At 47.4% G+C, this 19,415-nt stretch overlaps 1 protein-coding gene across 3 annotated transcripts in view; it reads left to right on the forward strand.

Annotated features, from left to right (window-relative positions):
• TIAM1 (TIAM Rac1 associated GEF 1) overlaps positions 1 to 19,415 on the forward strand; it is a 202,566-nt gene that overhangs the window by 170,334 nt on the left and 12,817 nt on the right. For 2 of the 3 annotated variants that reach the window (XM_044251032.1, XM_044251034.1), the window contains 7 exons: positions 324 to 503; positions 1,426 to 1,494; positions 1,823 to 1,948; positions 6,989 to 7,097; positions 10,980 to 11,159; positions 11,253 to 11,371; positions 16,110 to 16,218. In XM_044251032.1, coding sequence (XP_044106967.1) covers positions 324 to 503; positions 1,426 to 1,494; positions 1,823 to 1,948; positions 6,989 to 7,097; positions 10,980 to 11,159; positions 11,253 to 11,371; positions 16,110 to 16,218 — 892 coding nt within the window. The remainder of the gene's footprint in view (positions 1 to 323; positions 504 to 1,425; positions 1,495 to 1,822; positions 1,949 to 6,988; positions 7,098 to 10,979; positions 11,160 to 11,252; positions 11,372 to 16,109; positions 16,219 to 19,415) is intronic. The other variant, XM_044251033.1, reaches the window with a different exon arrangement.

A 19,415-nucleotide genomic window follows, 5' to 3' on the forward strand; every position in this document is an offset into this window, starting at 1 on the left:
CTTAACCTCTCTGGGCCTCCTTTGTTCAGCTGTTTCGCAGGGATGCTAAGAGCCCTTACTTACCGTGTGGGAGGATTAAATACATCAGACAAGTGGCTGGCATGTGGTGAGCACCCAGATTATGTCAGCAATTGTCCTGATGGGTGTTTTGAGCGTTCGGTGAGCTCTCCTACGTGTGGAGCCGTCTGGGGGGAGGCGCGATGGAATTCACGTGTGGCGGCTCATTAACCAAGAAGGACCCCTTTAGGCGGAACAGATGTCAGCTGGGTCTCTCTCATGAGAGGTAACTTCCTCTGCCTTGCCTTTTAAACTGTGCTCCGAAGAGCACGGAACAGGTGGCCGCGTTCTGCCGCAGTCTGCATGAGATGAACCCCTCTGACCCCAGCCCATCTCCCCAGGACGCCACCGGGCCTCAGCTGGCCACCATGAGGCAGCTCACGGACGCCGACAAGCTGCGCAAGGTGATCTGCGAGCTCCTGGAGACGGAGCGCACCTATGTGAAAGTACGTCTGCCGGCCCACCCTCCCTCCCCGCAGGGTCATTGTGAAGGAGGGGCGTTGTGGGTTACGCTGTTTGGGCTCCTGGGGAATCTGGCGTTTCTTCTGAACGTTCGGATCTCCCGCATCGTAAGGAAGCACATCAATTCTTAGAGCAATTCCTTGACATTTGTAATTGATCGACTGGGAAGGGAGATGATGGTGAATATTCCGTGAGCCTCTGACCTTTCTAAATCTGTTCTTGAGCTAATACTACAATTGAATTTAGGTTTTGAAAGATTTAAAGGTATTATTTTCGGTATCTAAATTGAGTCTAGGCAGAAGGGTATCTGTTCTCTTTTAATTCTCCCTGGTGTTCAGGTATTTAGTTGTATTCCTGTAACTACGTAAGTTATTCCTGTGTAATTCGTAATGTCTATGTGATACATATAATAATGCATGCTTTCTACATACATTATAATGCATACATTGTAATACATTCCTAGGACTGTAATAATTATCTATTCCTGAAACTATGTAATTTAGTTATAGGTCACAACAGTGTGATCTGTTTTTAATGATCTATTTTAGTCTTGAATTCAGGGGTCAGCAAATTCTGGCCCTGAGGCCAAATCCAGCGTCCTGCCTGTCTTGACAAATAAAGTTTTATTAGAACACAGCCACACACATTCATTATGCGTTGTCTGTGCTGTAACAGGAAGCAGTTTCCCTCTTACAGCAGCAGAATAACACAGTTGTGACAGAGGCCACGTGACCTGCAGAGTCCAAAAATGTTCCCGAAAAGCTTGGCTCACTCCTGCTTTAAGGAAACTGAATGACCTAATGACTGTAATGTTAGCATTTGGGACGTAGTCTGTGTTTTTTTTTAATCCTTTACTTTCCTGCTAGTCTTTTAGAGATGCTAATGAGATATCCTTTCGACCCATAGGACTTAAACTGTCTCATGGAGAGATACCTAAAACCTCTTCAAAAAGAAACTTTCCTCACCCAAGATGAGGTATGGTGGAAATTGTCTTAACTTCGTGTGTCATGCTGCAGCTTGACTTGGTGAAGAGGAAGGAATGGGGCACCCGTGCAGGACTGAAAACACTGGGAGTTCTCTCAGTTGTGATAACTAGATCTGATGGTTGCGAGTGACGCTCTTGGCTTGTACCCTGAGAGTAAGGAGCGTCACCACCCCCTGCCCTGGCCCCCCTTCCCCCAACCCCATGGGCTCATGATCCTAACTGCGATGTAGTGATAGAGAAACGTCGACATCAGAAGCAGATAAGGTTTCTGAACACCAGTGATATACGGGGTGGCTTAAATTCTTCTTCATTTTCTAGCTTGATGTGCTCTTTGGAAATCTAACCGAAATGGTGGAGTTTCAAGTCGAATTTCTGAAAACTCTAGAAGATGGAGTGAGACTGGTACCCGATTTGGAAAAGCTTGAGAAAGTCGATCAGTTCAAGGTAAGTCCTCCAATGTATGTCAGGCTGCCTCCTCCTGTCATGGGTGGATTATTCTGTAGGTCAAGTGGAACCTCTGAGAACACATCGTGGGGGGCAGAGGCTCTCTCTGGTACGTTCTTATGCTCGTGGTGTTGGGTGTTCATTGGACCTCCCGTGGGGTCCATTCCTGAGGGGATTCTGAGATGGGAACCTTGTCTGGCTAAGGTGGCACTGGAACTCACGGGAAACTGATGCCCCTGCTGGCTTCTGCTCTGGAAGGTAGACCAACCTTGACCTTTTGTTCGGTTGACGTGTGGCCCTTTAATTCTTGCTATTAGCAGATGAGACTAGCACCCTCGGTTTCCCGGTAAACAAGTTAATTTATCATGTTCTGGAAAACTTTGCCTAATGGAAATGAGTATCATGATCCAGGAGGGAGACAGTCTTCCAGCACACAGTGTCCTCAGAGCGCTAATGAGGATTTATGGCTGGTACCTCAGTGAGGATGCTTAGAGCTTACTTCCCCCTCTGGCTCTCCTTCATCACAGATACTTCCTGTGGTGCGCCTCCAACCGACAGAGCTCATCGACCCACACACAGTGGTGGTGGTTTCTCGTAGAGTTTAAAAAAAAAAACACACACACACAAAATCAGATTAATTCAGGTGTCAGGAGCTCTTTGTTACCACAGATTAGAGTAGTTTGCATTCTGGAATTCTCTGCAAGTGCAATCAGGCAACGTATGCTCTTTTTTGTTAACGTGGCATCCTTTACTTGGTGGAGTCAGGCCACGTTCCATCCATGTGGCTGCATATGTGGCTCCGTGGTGTCCCACCGTACAGAGGGAGTATGCTTTGTGGCCCTTTCACCTTTCCTGGGCATTTGGGTTGTTTTCATTTTGGGGCAGTTACAAGTAAAGCTGCTATGCAGATTTGTGTATAAATGCTAATGGATATCTGTTTTCCTTTGGCCACGTAAGTAGGAGGGTGGCAGTTGGATCACGTGATTATACCAGTGCGCATTCCCACCAACAGTTCTGTCTCACCCTCCTGAGGTCATGGTCCCTTTTTATAATTTTAGTCATTCCACTGGGAATATAGGGCACCTCATCGTAGCTTTCATTTTAATTTCTCTTAGGACACAATGACGAGCATCTTCTAATGTGCTAATTTGCCTTTAATACACCCTCTTTGGTGAAGCGTCTGTTCAGATCATTTGTCCGTCGACTGTTGGTTGACTGTTTTCTTACTATGAGTCTTGCGAATTCTTTCTGTGTTCTGAATAGAACTCCTTTACCAGAACCAGGATTTGGAATTATCATCTTGTCGTACTGTGTCACTCAAAGATCGGAAACTTCAGATTTCGATGAAGTCCAGTTTTTCAACTTTTTCTTTTTTGAGTCATACTTTGGGCGCCATGTCTGTGAAACTTTTGCCTGAACCTGGGTCCTAAGGAGTTCCTCCTTTTTTTCTCCCAGAAGCTTTGTAGGTTGGGCATGTGCTTTTCGGCCTGCCATCTGTCGTGAATTAAATTCGTCAGGGTGTGATGTTGGAATCGGAGTCCTCTTTTTTCCATATGGATGTCTGATTTTTCTTGTGCTTTTGGTCGAAATGACTATCCTTCGTCGTCTTCCACTGTATTAATTTTGCAGTGGTGTCGGACTCAGGTTCAGTTGTCTGTATACGTGGGACCCCCCATAGAGGTCGTAGACTTCGACCTCTCCTAGAGCTTGCCAAAATCAGGCTGGGTGCGGTTAGCGCACACGTTTAGGGACTGAGCTGAAGGCTGCTCTCTGTATGCTTTTGTGTGTCACAGCCTCTCTGCAAAGAAGCTGTTTAGTACACACACCCACGTGCAGACACTTAGCATAAGAATATATATATATATACTTAGATATTTTTATTTGGAGATAATTTGAGACTTAGGGAAAGGTTGCAAGAATAGTCTGAAGAATTTCTGGATATCCTTCACCCAGATTTCCCAAACATGAATATTGGACCACGTTTACTTCTTTATTTTCCTGTCTTTGGTGTGCGTGTGTGTGTGTGTAATATAATTTTTTCCTCGAACTGTTGAAGAGTTTAGTTGTGGGCATAATACTCCCCCTTTTTATTTTTAAGATTTTATTTATTTATTCGACGGACAGAGATCACAAGTAGGCAGAGAGGCAGGCAGAGAGAGAGGAGAAAGCAGGCTCCCCGCGGAGCAGAGATCCCAATGCAGGGCTCAATCCCAGGACCCTAGAATCATAACCTGAGCTGAAGGCAGAGGCTTTAACCCACTGAGCCACCCAGGCGCCCTGCATAATACCCCTTTAATCCTAATTACTGCATCCAGTTCATTCCCTGTGTGCTCAAGTGCTACTTGGATGAGTGCCTTTTCTCCCCTCTTCATATTAAAGGTGCTAATCGTTCCATTTGAAATACAGTTTGGTTGGTTGGTTTCTGCTTATAATGATCATATATGTTTTCTAAATGAGTACATTCATTAGGACAGTTACAAATTGTGACAAGGGTCGGTAATTTGTTAGTTAATTAGAAAGTTGCTTAGCGAGGGTCGTAATAAAAATGGATGCATTCCAGGCATTCCTTGAAACGTTTGTTTGTTTCACGATTTTATTTATTTGAGAAAGAGGATGAGCAGGAGGAGAGGCAGAGGGAGGGGAAGAAGCAGGCTCCCCACTGAGCAGGGAGCCCAATGTGGGGCTCGAACCCAGGACGTTGAGGTCATCAGCTAAGCCACCCAGACGTCCTGCAGCACTTGGTTGTACTCTGAGGCATCTAACGTTGAATATATTCACTTAGCAGTTTCCTGCTGTGGGGCTGGTGGTTTGGGTTTAGTTCTGGTTAATCCCTTAAGGAGAGTTAGGGAGACAGAACTTGATGTGGACATGGCTGCATTATGAGCAGGGTTGTTCGGGGAGGGACTGGTACATGGATTCTCGCGGTGCGCTCTTTCTAAAGGGTCGCAGTTCTAAACTCCACTCGGGTGGGACTCTCTTCGCTGACCTTCACTGTCCTGGTTTATGGCTACACCTGACAGTCTCCCTTCTGTCTGTAAGGCAAGACAAGTATCGTCATGGCCCAGGGGCTTATTTCTAGCACATCTGAGTTGGCTTCTGGAATTGCCTGTGTCTCCTCTGAAAACTATGGCCGATGTTTGCACCATCCTACTTAGTTTAAATCCTGATTGTATATTTGGCCAAAAATATAAAAAGTCGTTAAAATATTCAAACTGTGGGATGTCTGGGTGGCTCAGTCAGTTAAGCATCTGCCTTCGGCTCAGGTCATGTTCCCAGCGCCCTGGGATCGAGTCCCGCACCAGGCTCCCTGCTCAGTGGGGAGCCTCCTTCTCCCTCTGCCTGTCTCTGTCTCTCTCCCTCTCTCTGACAAATAAATAAAAATATTTTTAAAAAAATATTCAAACTGTGTTGCTTAGCACATTAGTCCTAAGGCAGTATTAGAAAAAGAGAATTAGTTCGGAGGTCAAGTTTTGATAAAATATCCCCTTGGAAATTTGCATTGTCCATCAGCCAGGGAGAGTGTCTGTGACATTCTCTGGAAATACAGTCTTTGTGGATAAACCCCTCATACCTGTGCACACTTTGTGTCCTGAGAGCATTTTCTAAGGCCAGAAGAATAAATGAATACCTTAATTATGTTTATCTGTTGGCTGCCTGTATGGTTAAGCCCTAGGTAAGTAGGAAGTTAAACAACTGGCCTAATATGGTTAATGTGAGGCATTAAAGTTAGAGTTTTTTCTTCTTCATCTTTTCTTGTTGAATTATCGAGTGTGTCTCGAGGCATCACTGTCCCAGCAGAGTCAGACTGTCCCTGCTGGGACCCTCTCAGCCAGGGTGGTGAGGTTGGGAGGGGGTGAGGCTTGAAAGGGAGAGGAGGAAATGTAGAACGTGTAGGCCTCTAGTTACCCATTCTGGGTGGTTCCAAAGAAACTTTTTGTTTCGGTAGACGGTCTATCAGAATTCTGTGCATTGTTTGTTAGAAAAATTGCACATTGACATCCAAAACTTTTTTCTTGGAATTTCACTTTTAATTCTAATCAGTCATGTGCTCTCTCTCTCTCTCTCTCTGAACAAGACTAGATCAGTGTGAAACATAAAGGATATTTTTCTGAGACTTGTATATATATATTTGGGTATATATGTATATATATATATATGTATATACATATGTATATATAAATGTGTAGGATACAGAGCATCCTTAGGCATATTAAATTCTAGGTTTTTTATGTTTTTAAATTTTTTTTAATTCTGGGTTTTTTTTTAAGTTTTTTTTTTTTTTTTTTTTTTTTTTTGGAGAGAGAGAGAGAGCAAGTGCAAACAGGAGCAGAGGAAGAGGGAAAGAGAGAATCTCAGACCAACTTTGCACTGAGTGGGGAGCCTGACATGGGGCAGGATCCCAGGAGCCTGAGATCATGACTCGAGCCAAAATCAAGAGTCAGCCCAGGTGTCCCAAGGCACATTAAATTCTAATAGATCCTTTTGAGGCAGAGGGTGTGGGCTGGGATAGGATACCTGACTTACTCCCAGAGTCAGGCGTGTTTCTCCCATTCTCACCTACTCCATGCTAGGATACGGAGCCGTGTTGGAGATGACAGAGTTAGTGACCGGGGATGTGTGTCTTCTAATTTTGGGGTGTATGCATTTCCTGTCTCTACTTGGTGTGTCACTTCGACCTCCCAGCAGGAGCTAATGAGAGATTGCAGGAGCGTTCTGCCTTTTTCCAAAATGCCATCCATATTTTCTCATTAACATTCATACATCCCAGCTGGGGCATTTAAAGACCCAAGGCTGGAGAAGCAGTGACATCTCCAGCGTAATTAGCGAGAAGGCCGGCTCCAGCACGGAGCGCGAACACGTCAGCCCTCATCCTTTCCCGCAGGCAGTTTCAGGCCATCGGTGAGCAGAGCGAGGCTGTGACAGGTGTGAAAGGTGCTGATCTGTGGGGAGGGTCAGGCACACGTGAGCCCCCCGTGTCCTGCTGATATTTCCAGATGAGGATGAACGTGAACTAACTGCGGTTTTTCTCGTTAAATCCAGAAAGTGCTGTTCTCTCTGGGGGGATCCTTTCTGTATTACGCTGACCGCTTCAAGCTCTATAGTGCCTTCTGCGCCAGCCACACGAAGGTCCCCAAGGTGCTGGTGAAAGGTAGGCGGGTGAGGACTGGGTGGCGGGTGGGCGTATCTGGTGTAATTCACACCGCTATGGCTGGCAGCGCCAGGGGCGTTTGGACAGAGATCCAGGAGTCATGCCAGATAGTTCCTCAAATAAGGTACTGAGAAGTGACATGCACGACTGTCTTTTTTTTTTTTTTTTTTTTAAAGTAAACTCTGCCCATCATGGGGCTCAGACTCACAACCTCTGAGATTGGGAGTTGCACACTTTACTGACTGGGCCAGACAGGCACCCTGACGTCTTGAACTAGCTGTCTTGTCAATAATTAATTAATTAATTAACTAACTAATTTTTAAAAGATTTTAAAAGAGGAGCAGAGGGAGAGGGAGAAACAGATACCCCCTGAGCAGGGAGCCCAGTGCAGGACTCCATCCCAGGACCCCTGGGTTGTGACCTGAGTGGAAGAACCACCCCGGTGCCCCTTGTCAGTTTTCTTGTAATGCAAGTTTTGACTGAGCTATCTGGGGCCAGAATTAAGGGGTCATTATGTTGCAATTATGCAAAAACAGGGATGGGTGGGCTTTAGAAATTCCCTGCTTTATTCCTAATTTTTGCTCATTTCCTTATAACATCGCACACTTCATATATATTTTGGTGGCATTCCATCTTTCCTGCAGCTTTTTTTTTTTTTTTTTTAAGATTTTATTTGATAGAGAGACCGAGAGAGAGCTCAAGCAGGGGGAGTGGGAGAGGGAGAAGCAGGCTCCCTCTGAACAGGGAGACCACATGGGCCGATCCTAGGACGCTGGGATCATGACCTGAGCTGAAGGCAGCTGCTTAACCGACTGAGCCCCCCAGGTGCCCCTTTCCGACACCTACTTTTGTTGCTAGCTGTGTGATATTAACCCCGCCCTCGACTTGCAGTTCTGTTTTGCGTAGAACAGAATAGGGTTTTAAATTGGCAGGGTCCTTTCCTTCAGTTTTCTGGAGAGATGATGGATCATTCTGAGAGCCTCCAGGAAGCTGTTTTGCTTCCCTAGTTCACATGTGATGTTGGTGATAGGTAAATGGATTAAAAAACAAACAAAAAAAAATCCAGCCAATTTCTCTGGGAAACAGTCTAACTAGTAGAAAGTTGGTTTGCAGAGACTCTCTGGAAATCAGCCTGCTTGGTCTTGGTTTTGTTTTTGTTTTAAAGATTTTATTTATTTATTTGACAGACAGAGATCACAAGTAGGCAGAGAGGCAGGCAGAGAGAGAGGGAGAAAGGGAGCAGTAGGCTCCCCAGTAAGCAGAGAGCCCGATGCGGAACTTGATCCCAGGACCCTGGAATCATGACCTGAGCCGAAGGCAGCGGCTTAACACACTGAGCCAGCCTGCTCGGTCCTAACACTCCCCCCTGGCCATCACACGCACAGCTCCTGATCCAGTCCCTGAGTACGCAAATAATTGACACATGTTATGCTTTCCTGCCAGAGAGAATGAGCTTGACTTATTTTAAAACCTATTAAGGAAATATTAGTACAATGCCGGTCTCTGGATAACAGAAGAGCCTGCCCCTGATAATGATACTTCATGGCAGAGACAGTTCATGCTGTGAATCTCCTCCAGCCCAGAAATCCAAAGGGCACCTGGGAGTCTCCTTGTCCTGTCCTCTGGCCCAGACGGCGTCTTCACATGTGCTGTATTGGTCCTGTCGCTCTGCGCACACGTTTCTTTTTAAACTTCAACCGCACGCCGATGGGTAGGAGATCGTTAATGTAACAACTTCAGAGCACTTTGCTCTGCTGTAAAATTAGATATGCGTTACAGTCCTTAGAGCAATTTGTGTTCTTTTTAATCACTCAGTAGATTAAAGGCTTCCCCTATAGGTTTTTCTTAATTCAATAACATGGAGGGTTTTTTGCACCTGAAAAACATTATCGTGTCTTTCCGAACGATTCCATAAAACACGAGGCATGACCTACATTTTTCTAATGGCCGGATGTGCCAAGAGGGTGACGAGAACACTTTGAGAACAGAAAGTACCCGATTCTGACTCTTAATGGGCTCACAGCGAGGCTGGATCGGAGGGACACTCCATTAGCTCACCAGGGGCTGAGAACCGTGCCCTCTTTAGTTCTGGCGTGACCTGTGGTTGATGGCTTCAATGCTCACGGCCGTATTTCTGGGCGTGTGGACTGTGGATGGATTCCTGCACCCCTGGCAGATGTGGACGCACACCGGGCTGTCCCACAGAAGCTACGGCGTCCGTGTGCGTCGGCTCAGGGCTGGGCCTCATTTCCCTGACACGCAGGCCATTCATTCCAGTGTCCTTTTCTCTTCATGCATTTCTTCTTTGAAAGGAAGAGAAATGGTGGCTGAACCCCAGGAGGCTGGTTCCTCTGAATGGTGCTTAACGGGGATGAAAAGACGGTGGTCTTTATGAAGCCGCCTTCCCGTGATGGCTGTTTTAAAGATAGAATAATCATTTTACAATTCACGATGTCCTTTGACCCTGTCTTCTGGTCTTGGCTCACACTGCTTGTCCCCGGAGATGGAAATACGTTTTTATCAGAAGCTTTGGAAAACACGTACGTAGGCCCACTGTTGGGTCACTTTGACACATTGTCCTTAAACCGCACCCCCCTTTCTTGTACTTACTCCCTTTTCCGTCTCCACCATTTCTTTGCACCTGGAAAGCATTAATTAGCCTTGTCTTCCTAATTCCCCACTGGTGGCCACCTCTCAGCTTATCTGGGGACTCACAACTCCCCAGGGCTGCTTTTCAGCCCAGCTGGGACCCACATAAAAACCGGGCTGGTGAGGGAAGGGCTCCCAGAGTTTTATGAGGTCAGGTGTACATTTCCCTGGGAGAGAACTCCGCAGTCCTGGGCAGGAGGGCCCGCCCTCCAGATGCTAAGAGTGGGTAGCCCTGAATTAACATAGAACAGATCTGAAAAGGCGTTCACTGTAGGAGGGCCAACCCTGCCCCACTTCCCAGAGCCCCCGAGCATGCTGCTTCTGGTTTGTGCTTTCTTTTTTTTTTTCCCCCTCCTGTCTTTTTTCCCCAAAAAAAAAAAGGCCCTGCCAACAATGAAAGGCTTGAAAGAGACAGAGAAAACCAGGGTAAAGAGTGTTTTAAAAAATGCAGGCTTTCTGATGGTTCAGATACGGGAAACCAACGGATCCGAAGACAATGGCCATTGAAAAGATAGTTTGTTCCTCACAGCTCCCACGAGGAAGGGAAGGGGCATGACGTGCCCCATGGGGCTCCATGGGAAAGTGCCAGGGCCAGTTAGGAAGCAGAAGGAGCCGGGGGAAGACGTGGGCGACTTTACTGCAGTTGTTGGGAGAAGGCAGGAGCAAGGCACGGTGGGCGGATTTAGGATTGGGTCATTTCAGTGGACTCTGGGATATCGGGGCTGGCGCAGGTGGTTTGGTACCGGGCCTGAGTAGGGCAGGGCCCAGTGGCCCAGAGTGAGAGAGCCCACTAGAAGGCGTCAGGGGGTGGGGGGTGGGGCTCCAGATCGCTTGGTTTGCATCTGAAAGGTGTGCTCCCAGGTCAGTCCTTTACCACCTCTAGGAATTGGAAGCCCTAGGAGGAGGGTTCTTAGTCCCAGAGTCTGTAAGGCCCCCGATGTCAAAATATCAGAATACAAAGTCGCTCTTAGTCCAAGGAGGCTTAACAGCAGCCCCTGAAAACCCACAGTGTGTAGGATTCACAAACCCTGTGATCCCTTTACTCAAACCCTGTATTGCCCCCAAATAAATAAGGCCCTTCCAGTCGTCTCCCTGAGGCCCCCACCTTCCATCTCTCCGCAGCCCACTCTCCGCTCAGTTCTGGGGGAAGGTGCCCCCGGAATCAGTGAGGGGGATAGTGAGGAGGGGGCATTTCGGGGATCCGCCCCGACAGCCTGTGTTTCTCTCTTCCAGCCAAGACGGACCCGGCTTTCAAGGCGTTCTTAGACGCCCAGAACCCGAAACAGCAGCACTCGGCCACCCTCGAGTCTTACCTCATCAAGCCCATCCAGAGGATCCTCAAGTACCCGCTGCTGCTGAAGGAGCTCTTCGCCCTGACGGACGCGGAGAGCGAGGAGCACTACCATCTGGACGGTGAGCCCCGGGCCCCGAGCTCCGCCCCCCTCGCGCGCGTCTCCACCGAGAGCCTCGAGATAGCCTTTCCGTTTCCTGCCCGTTTTCTTCCAGTGGCCATCAAGACCATGAACAAGGTTGCAAGTCATATCAATGAAATGCAGAAAATTCATGAAGAATTTGGGGCCGTGTTCGACCAGCTCATTGCAGAGCAGACTGGTGAGAAGAAAGAGGTAAGGACGCCTGCTTCTCAGGACACCCAGCCGCAAAGTTGGGTTGGTTTCATTGTTGTTGGTTTTTTTTGTGTGTTTTCTTGTTTTTTTGTTTTTTTGTGTTTTTTTTGAAGGTGTTATTTGTAAGTAAAATGGTTACGAAGCTATGGTTTCTGTTGGTGGAACTTTTGTCGTTTATCCAAGGCTGCAGGTGAATTTTCTTCCTGAGCTGAATTATTTCCTGATAGAGGAACCGTGTTTCTGAGTCTCACCGCTTCCCCCTCGGGGCCTCTGGTTCTGTTAAGTGTGAGCTTGAACTTCCAGACATAGCTGGGGCCGCTTCTGCAAGCACCGGAAAAGGTCAAAGCTACATCCCTGGAAATTAGAACAAGGCTTGGCATATAGTAGGTGCTCAGTCAATATTTGCTGAATGAGTGACAGTTTCAAATGACTTCAAGAAATCTTTTTTTTTTTCAAGTCTTACCTTAAAAACCTACTTAGAAGAAACTGTGACAGGAACGATACACCTGAGAAAAACTTAGAGCAAACCCTGAGTAGTGCCCGAGTTAATGAGAAGACTTCCCAGGACCCTGGGATCGTGACCTGAGCGAATAAAAATTCTGATAATACTGAGATGACTCCGAGGGCAAGGCATAGTCCCTGGTAACATTCCTCTCTGCCTCTGGACATTCAACTGGAGTGTTCTCCTCGGGTTTTGCTTTCTGCCTTTAAAGAAAAAATAAAGGAGAAAAGCCAGGAGGAGACCAAGCAGAAAACACTCCTGCTGGGGTAAAGGGGGAGAGTTAAAGGCAAGGGAGTGGGGGACGCTTGATTGTTTAGTCCAGCTGAGAGAAGAATGGCCTCGTCTTCAAGGTATACAGGGTTCCCATCCAGGTTCATTTTTATGTCCTCAGGGAGGCAAAACAAGTTTTCAGACTGCTCCAAGATAATTTTCAGAGACAGCTAAAATCTTGGCATCGCCTCTAGACATAAGATCGAACACATATTAAGAAATTTATTTTACTCATGGGGTCGGAGGGAGCCAGGCAGATGTCCTAAGGGTTTGTTGGAAAGGTGGGAACCGCACAGGTATGTTTATGAAGGGAAGAAATATGGCGAGGGTTTGCGAACGGAGGCACACTGGTTTCTCCCCAGTGGGAGGAAGTCGGTCAGGTCGGTGTCTGACCGGACATCCGCCGTCTGCACCTTGTAGAGTTTTTCTGGAGGTGCCCAGATGCCGCATGGAGGGCTGGGCCTTCAGGCCTGGGAGGGTGTCCTCCAGAGGATGCGTCATTCTCTGTGGACGCACGATTTATTTTTTTCTGCTGCTGTGGCAAGCAGAACACAAACGTTCTCTGTCTACCTGACAGATGCTTTCATCAGCCAAGGAGGGCAGGAAAGGTGGGCGCTGCAACTCTGGAAAGGTGGATGGAGAGCTCTGGAGGGAGTTCTCATTTTATAAAACTTTTGTGAGAAGAAGAACATGGTATGCTTCTGAAAGGGCAAAACAACAGAAAAAGGCAAGAAGCAAAAAAAAACCCACTCTCCATCTCGAAACAAAAAACTTAACCACTCTTAATGTTTGGGTGTTTATTTTAATTAAAAAAGTTATATATCCGCAGATGCTCGAAAGTTATAGTATATCTTGTTTTTTTATGTTACTTTAAATTATTCAAAAGAATCACTTAAATTATTGTGTAATAGTTCATTGTGTGGCTGAACAATGATTAATTCCGATTGTTGGGTAATTCTCTTGGCTTCATTTATTGACTACGATGAGTCATCCTGCAAATATTTTTTTATCCTAACACTTCTCCCTCCTGTATTTTAGTTTTTTTCCTTTTGATAGAAGTGAATTTTGTTGAGTCTTGGAAACGAACATTTTCATTTTATTTCATTATACTGTTCATTATCTGCCAAACTCGTTTCTGGATTTGAATGACCTTGGGAGCAAAGGGCCATTATGCTAAAGACTAGAAGGTGATGTGCACGGTGGATTGCAAAGCATTGAGGAAAAAAACATGAATATGGTTCAAAAGTCAGGAACTGTAAAAGGGACACGGCTTTGGTGAAACTGCCCATTCTCTGAAATGAAATTCTGACCATCAAGCGAGAAATCTTTCCAGCAAGGAACAAAGAGACCAAGTGCTATACAAACTAGCCTCCTGTGAGCTGTAATTTTGTAAAAAGAAATGTGCAAAAGTTGGAAGGAGGGACATTTGACTGCCTACCAGTGTTAAAAGGAAAATCCTATCTCAGTATTCCGACGACCAGAGCCCAGAAAGATCAAGGCTCGGAAAAAGATGCAGAACACGGCAACAGGAGATTGTGTTTTCACACCGTAAGATGAATAAGGAAGAAATAGACCCCCAAGGGGGGCGGGGCAGAGGTATCACAGCCAAAGACGATTGATCTCTCAGGCAGAAGGACTTGGTTTCCACGCAGTCCCTCTTTGAGAATGGTCTTGCAGCCGGAAAGGATAGAACGTCTTGATTTCACAAACACAAAGCCCCGGGGAGAATGGCTTCCAGGGATCTGGTGCGCAGGTCAGTTCCAATTCTGTCACACCGCTCACAGCGTAAGTTGGAACAATCATGGAAACCTGGAGGTAGGCAGGTCACGTGTCCAGATTTTCACAAAGGTGATTCCTGATCATTGTAGTTCCCTTTTAATGGCAATATCCGGTAAAAACCTAGAATGTATATATGAATGGTGTGTAAACAGTTACAGATAGGAACAGTTGAAACGGTTGAAACAGTAACATTCCAGGGATGGCGGTACCTGATCTCTCATCAGCCAACTTCCCTGCAGGCAGATACGTTCGCAGAGAACAAAGCAGGTTAGGAAACACTGTGTGATGAAGCTAGGCCTTCAGCCTGCTAGTCCGTGGCAAACCCTGGGGAGCTAGACTGGATTGCACAGATCATTCCTTTTGCTTAGGTAGGAGGAGAAAAGGCTTCAAAAAAGAAGGGTTCACAAGACCTGGTATAGCAGGACATCCCAGACCCCTAAGCAGAATTTAGTCTTCGGTTTGGGCAGAAGATTCAACGGTCTGTGGAAGGCCATGGGGAGGCACTGTTGGCCGGAAGGGTGGCCCTGACCCCTTCTTTCATTTGCATGTGGAAACTTGGGAAACCATGTGGGCTGGGACTGGATCAGTCCATTGTTAGAATGAAACAAACAACTCAACATCTTCCCATGCCCTACAACAAACACAGGTGTGTTCTATTGAACACAACTAGGCTTAGGCATGCCCTTTCCACAGCTGGAAGGGCGAGCTCAGGAGGGCTGGTGGAAACTTGTTAAGCCAAGCGCATGGCCCAAGCCCAGAGTCATCAGGGATTTGCCTGGTCGAGTGGGAGGTGCTCGAAAAAATCACACAGCAGAGTGTGCAGACCCAGAATTGTGTTGGAAGGAAGAAGTACAGTTTGGATAAACATCTGCTCTAGTGACCTTTTCATGACTTTTACAGACTCACCCCTAAGCCTGGGGCCCAGAATGGTGGTACTGGAATCTGACTTCTGTGTATAGGAAGCACCCCGTGTGGATGCTTGGGGCACGGGTGGTAGAGATGGTAGTTTCCTCAGCCGATACTGTCCTGGAAGGTTGGTTGGCTGGCTATTTTCTATGTCTAGGCAAACTAATACGATGGCTGAACTTTTTTTTTTTCTAACCCTTGGCTATCCTGCTAATAACACAGGTCAGTAATAGAGTAATTAAAAGCCTAACGACCCATCAGCCACGACAAGGATGGCAACACCAGTGCGCCTTGTACTGCTGGAGCCACGTGGCCAGCATCGGATGGTGTCTGGCTTGGTGCCTCAGGAGGGGCACTGCCAAGTGGCCCTGGGTTCGGCGGAGGGCTGCTTGGTCGCCGCTGTATCTAGAAACCCCATCAGGGCATACGTAGCAGAACAACCCAGATCCTTGAGCTTGATTCCTGCGACTGCAGAGCCTACCAGCCACTTACCGTATTTACCAGTGAGTGGACCATGGTCTCTGATGGTTACAGAACCTTGTTCTCTGATGTGGTTGCCCCGAGAGCAGGTCAGAGACCAGATGATCCCCCCAACAGCAAGTGGGCTGCTGAGTAGGGAGAAGGAGGAGACGTGGATGGGCTTGCATGTGGGTCCTGGACTCCGGAGAGAAAGGCAGACGGGGCTGTCGAGAGGCATAGGCACTGGGTTACTGTGCAGGCGTGTCCGGATGGCTTTCCAGAAGGACTCACTGAGACAGGCTGGCCACCGGACCTCACAGTTTCTGCGGATCCCAGAGCACAGCTGCACACACTCCAAACTCCTCAGTTGGCTTCTCCCTCCTCAAAAGTGAAACAAAATCTTTAGACAGAGCTGGAAGAAGAAAAAAATAATCGATTCCACTGCTTCCTGGAAAAAAACGTGGCTCTGAGGGGATTTCAACTCTCAGGCGGAAAGGCCTGGTTTTCTGGGGCAGATCTCAGTGATGGACGGCTGCTCGCTTCTTCTTCGGAAACTCTCTCCGTTTGAACACAGACCGATGCCGATTTTGGAGACGAGTTTTGGCAGATTAACTGTGTGTGAATTTGGGGGCGGACCCGGTTTCTCTACCTCTTTGCCATTTTATTCTTGAAATTCTTGTAGACAAATGTGGGATAAAGGAGAAAAGATAAGGACAATGTTTTCATGAAGTAAGATTGACATCAGCCTGCCAGATTTGGAAACATGAAAATCAGTCTGTTTGTGCAGCACCCAGTAAGGTTTGCCCTGTCCCTGTTTCTCAGGTCGCAGACCTGAGCATGGGGGACCTGCTTTTGCACACCACAGTGATATGGCCAAACCCGCCAGCCTCCCTGGGAAAGTGGAAAAAGGAGCCAGAATTGGCAGCCTTTGGTACGTATCAGAACAGGGTTGGGGCATCTGGGTGGCTTGTCAGTTAAGCATCTGACTCTTGATTTTGGCTCAGGTCATGATCTCGGTGTTGTGAGATCGAGCCCTGTGTTGGGTATGGAGCCTGCTTAAGATTTTCTCCCTCTCTCTCTGCCCCTCCCTGCTTGCTCTCTCTCTCTCTCAAAAACAAAATAATAATAATAATAACAATAACAACAACAACAACAGGGTTGGTAGGGGGTAGCACAGAGAGGGAAGCTGGGCTTACTTTGCAAAATGAGAACATTTCTTTCTCAAGACCCGGTTTATTAAGGTTAACTTCATTTCAGTTATCTGAATCGGTCTCCTGCCCCGGCCACTAGTGTGTCCAAAATAGTGAATGAAAACTTCCAGGTCCATATGGTCAGTGTGACGACCCCGTCCCATAGGAGGGAGGGAACGGCCTTGCCGAGCCTGCCTCGCGAATCACCCTGTAGGCAGGGAAAGGTTTTGTTGTTGTCCTCACTGCTCAGAATCTTTTTAAAATAATGGGTTAATAATAATGTTATTAATAATAATAAGCCAAGGAAAACTTGTGTGAGACATGAAGACAACACTGCCTGGTTCTGAGAGATCTGAGCTCTTTCCTTTCTCTCTGATTCTGCCGTGTGGGTGATACTAGGATTCAGGCGGTCGGTTCGCAGCTCGTTTGTGGGAGCAACACTGGGGCGCCGTGATCACTCGTGAGCTGCTTCTCAATAGCGTGACTAATTCAAGCCAAAGCAGAGATGCTTGTGGATGATTTATTTATTTTTTAATAAACTAGCTAGGCATTTTGAGACAGAAAACTATGGGAATTGCGTGTGTAAAATTCTTCTATGGGACCTGGTTCTGTGTTACATCGTGTCTTTTGAGCCCCAAACAGAAGACTCTTTGGTAGGCACTCGATATAAAGGAAATCTAGTATTTTCCATTCTCTTCCCTTACCTTGTGTTTCTAGGGGAAAGGGATGGTTGCTTATTGCTTCTTTAATGGAACACATTTTTATTTTCTTTCCCCCACGATGTGAATGGAGTATCCCCAAATGGAACATCCTTGTGGTGTTAAAATCAGAGTGTTAGACATCAAGACTGTCGAACTTCCCGTTAGCTCACCCAAGGCTTCGCTGAAAAGCTTAGTGACGTTCCTAACAGTTCCAAAGAGCCGCTAGAGTTGTTGATGCCATTTCCTTAAAAATAACAAAGATGGGTAGAAGTGTGCAAGGAAAGTGCATGACCAGATAGGACATACAAGAAAGGATTGGGATATTGTAACATGTTGGTCGTTTTTGATGGGCGGCTGCTTTCGGTGGGGCTAGGGATAGATTTGTCTCCCCGCCCCCGCCACACATTACCAGTTGTGTCTCTTATATTGTAATTTCTTCTTGGAAGGGCTGGGAGCTTTCAGATGCTTCTTGGTAGGTGGCTTCTGGGAAGTAGGATTCCGAAGTAAATGACCCAAACCGTCTTATCTTCTGGTTTCTGATTCTGGGTTACTGAAGAGTGGTTCCAGAGTTCCACACTGGAATTTTTCGTGACTGTCTCCTGAATTGTACAGATTTCCTGTGGTTAGAAATAAACAGATTTAGGGGTGCCTGGGTGGCTCATTCAGCCTTTGGCTCAGTTCATGATCCCGGGGTCCTGGGATCGAGCCCCACATCGGGCTCCCTCCTCAGTGGGAAGCCTGCTTCTCCCTCTCCCCCTGTTTGTGCTCTCTCTCAAATAAATACATAAAATCTTTTTTTTTTTCTTTTTAAAGAAATACAGAGATTTAAAAGAAGAAAAAAATTGTAAGAAAGGAGGGGTCGACCAACTTTCTCTGTGAAGGCCACGTAGTAAATACTTTCAGGTGCAAGGGCCACGAGGCCATGTGCAGTCAGAGGCAGACAACATATAACCAAGTGGACTTCTGTGTTCACAGGCTGTTCCCAATGGGCTGCGGGCCCCAGTCTGCCAACCAGTGGTACAAAGAGTTCCGGAAATGCTGGTTTTGAGGTTTGGGGTTTTACTTGGCTGCTTGCTGCCTAGGCTCTGATAGAGAACAGTGCGTGTTTCACTCTGCGTCACTCTGTTCTCTGCCCCACGGGCTGCTTCCTGGGTTTGGGAGGGTGGGCTGGCTCCCCAGATGGGAGCCCCCAACCCCTGTGCTGGGTGTGAATGGAAGCCGCAGCCCCCAGGCCCTGATCGGTGGTCACAATGCCAGTGGGTCCCATGGGCGCCGCAGTTAGCGAGGTGAGACGCTCCCGAGGCTCTAGGAGAAGCGGGAAGGATTCAAGCCAGGGTTGCGAGTAAGGGCAGATTGTCCTCACCATGATGAGATGAAATTCTTCGTGGGTTCCCAGTCCGTAAAGGTGCCACGTTGGGCCGTTGTGGTGGCATGAACAGAGCCTTGGAAACGCCCTTTGAAATCCGGAGTTGTTGTTGTAAGGGAAGCAGATTACCGTGGAACCGGCAGCTTTGGGGTTAAAACGTGGTTGTCTCTTGTTTTGATTTAAATCTCTAATCTCAGGAAACAGTGCAGCTTTCTTCTGCAACTGAAATCGATGTATTATGCTCCTAGCACCTTGATATTTGCTTCCAGGACAGCTCATCTGAACTGAATGTTGATCATCACCTCGAAAAAGAAAAAGAAAAAGAGTTTGTTGAGGCTTCTGCCTTTTTGGGTATTAGATGATCACCTTTGGGGTGTGGAGGGAGCGCTGGAGGCGGTCAGGGGTGCTAGGAGTTTTGACTGAGGTCCTGTCTATGACATCAGGACAACACTTGCAGTCAGTTGAGTGAGAATAGCCCCAGGGGGCCAGACAGAGCTTAAGGAGGAGGTGGTTGTAACCCCAGCTGAGGACCACGGTGGCCCTACCACTGTGATCCAAGATGGCTGAGGTCAAGGTCAACTGAGGCAGGCCGGCCGCCCCCATTAAGCTGTGGTCCCAGGGACGTGGTGGGTCTTCTGAGACTCAGGTCACTGGACACCCTCTCCCAGGGAAAGTTCCCTCAGTTTTAAAGGACGTGTTGTCCTGGCCACTGTAAGTTCTGGAGGCTTCCTGGTGAGCACACAGGACCTCTTCAGGTACTGGGCTCAGCCTCTGTGCAGAGCTGGTGCAGCCTCCTTGGCCAGTGGGAAATTGGGAGAGGGTGCCTCTCAGTCCATCCTCTGGGATTCTTAAGGGGGCCCAGATGCGGGGA

The sequence above is a fragment of the Neovison vison genome, chromosome 6, assembly GCF_020171115.1.
Source record: "Neovison vison isolate M4711 chromosome 6, ASM_NN_V1, whole genome shotgun sequence".
Lineage (NCBI taxonomy): Eukaryota > Metazoa > Chordata > Mammalia > Carnivora > Mustelidae > Neogale > Neogale vison.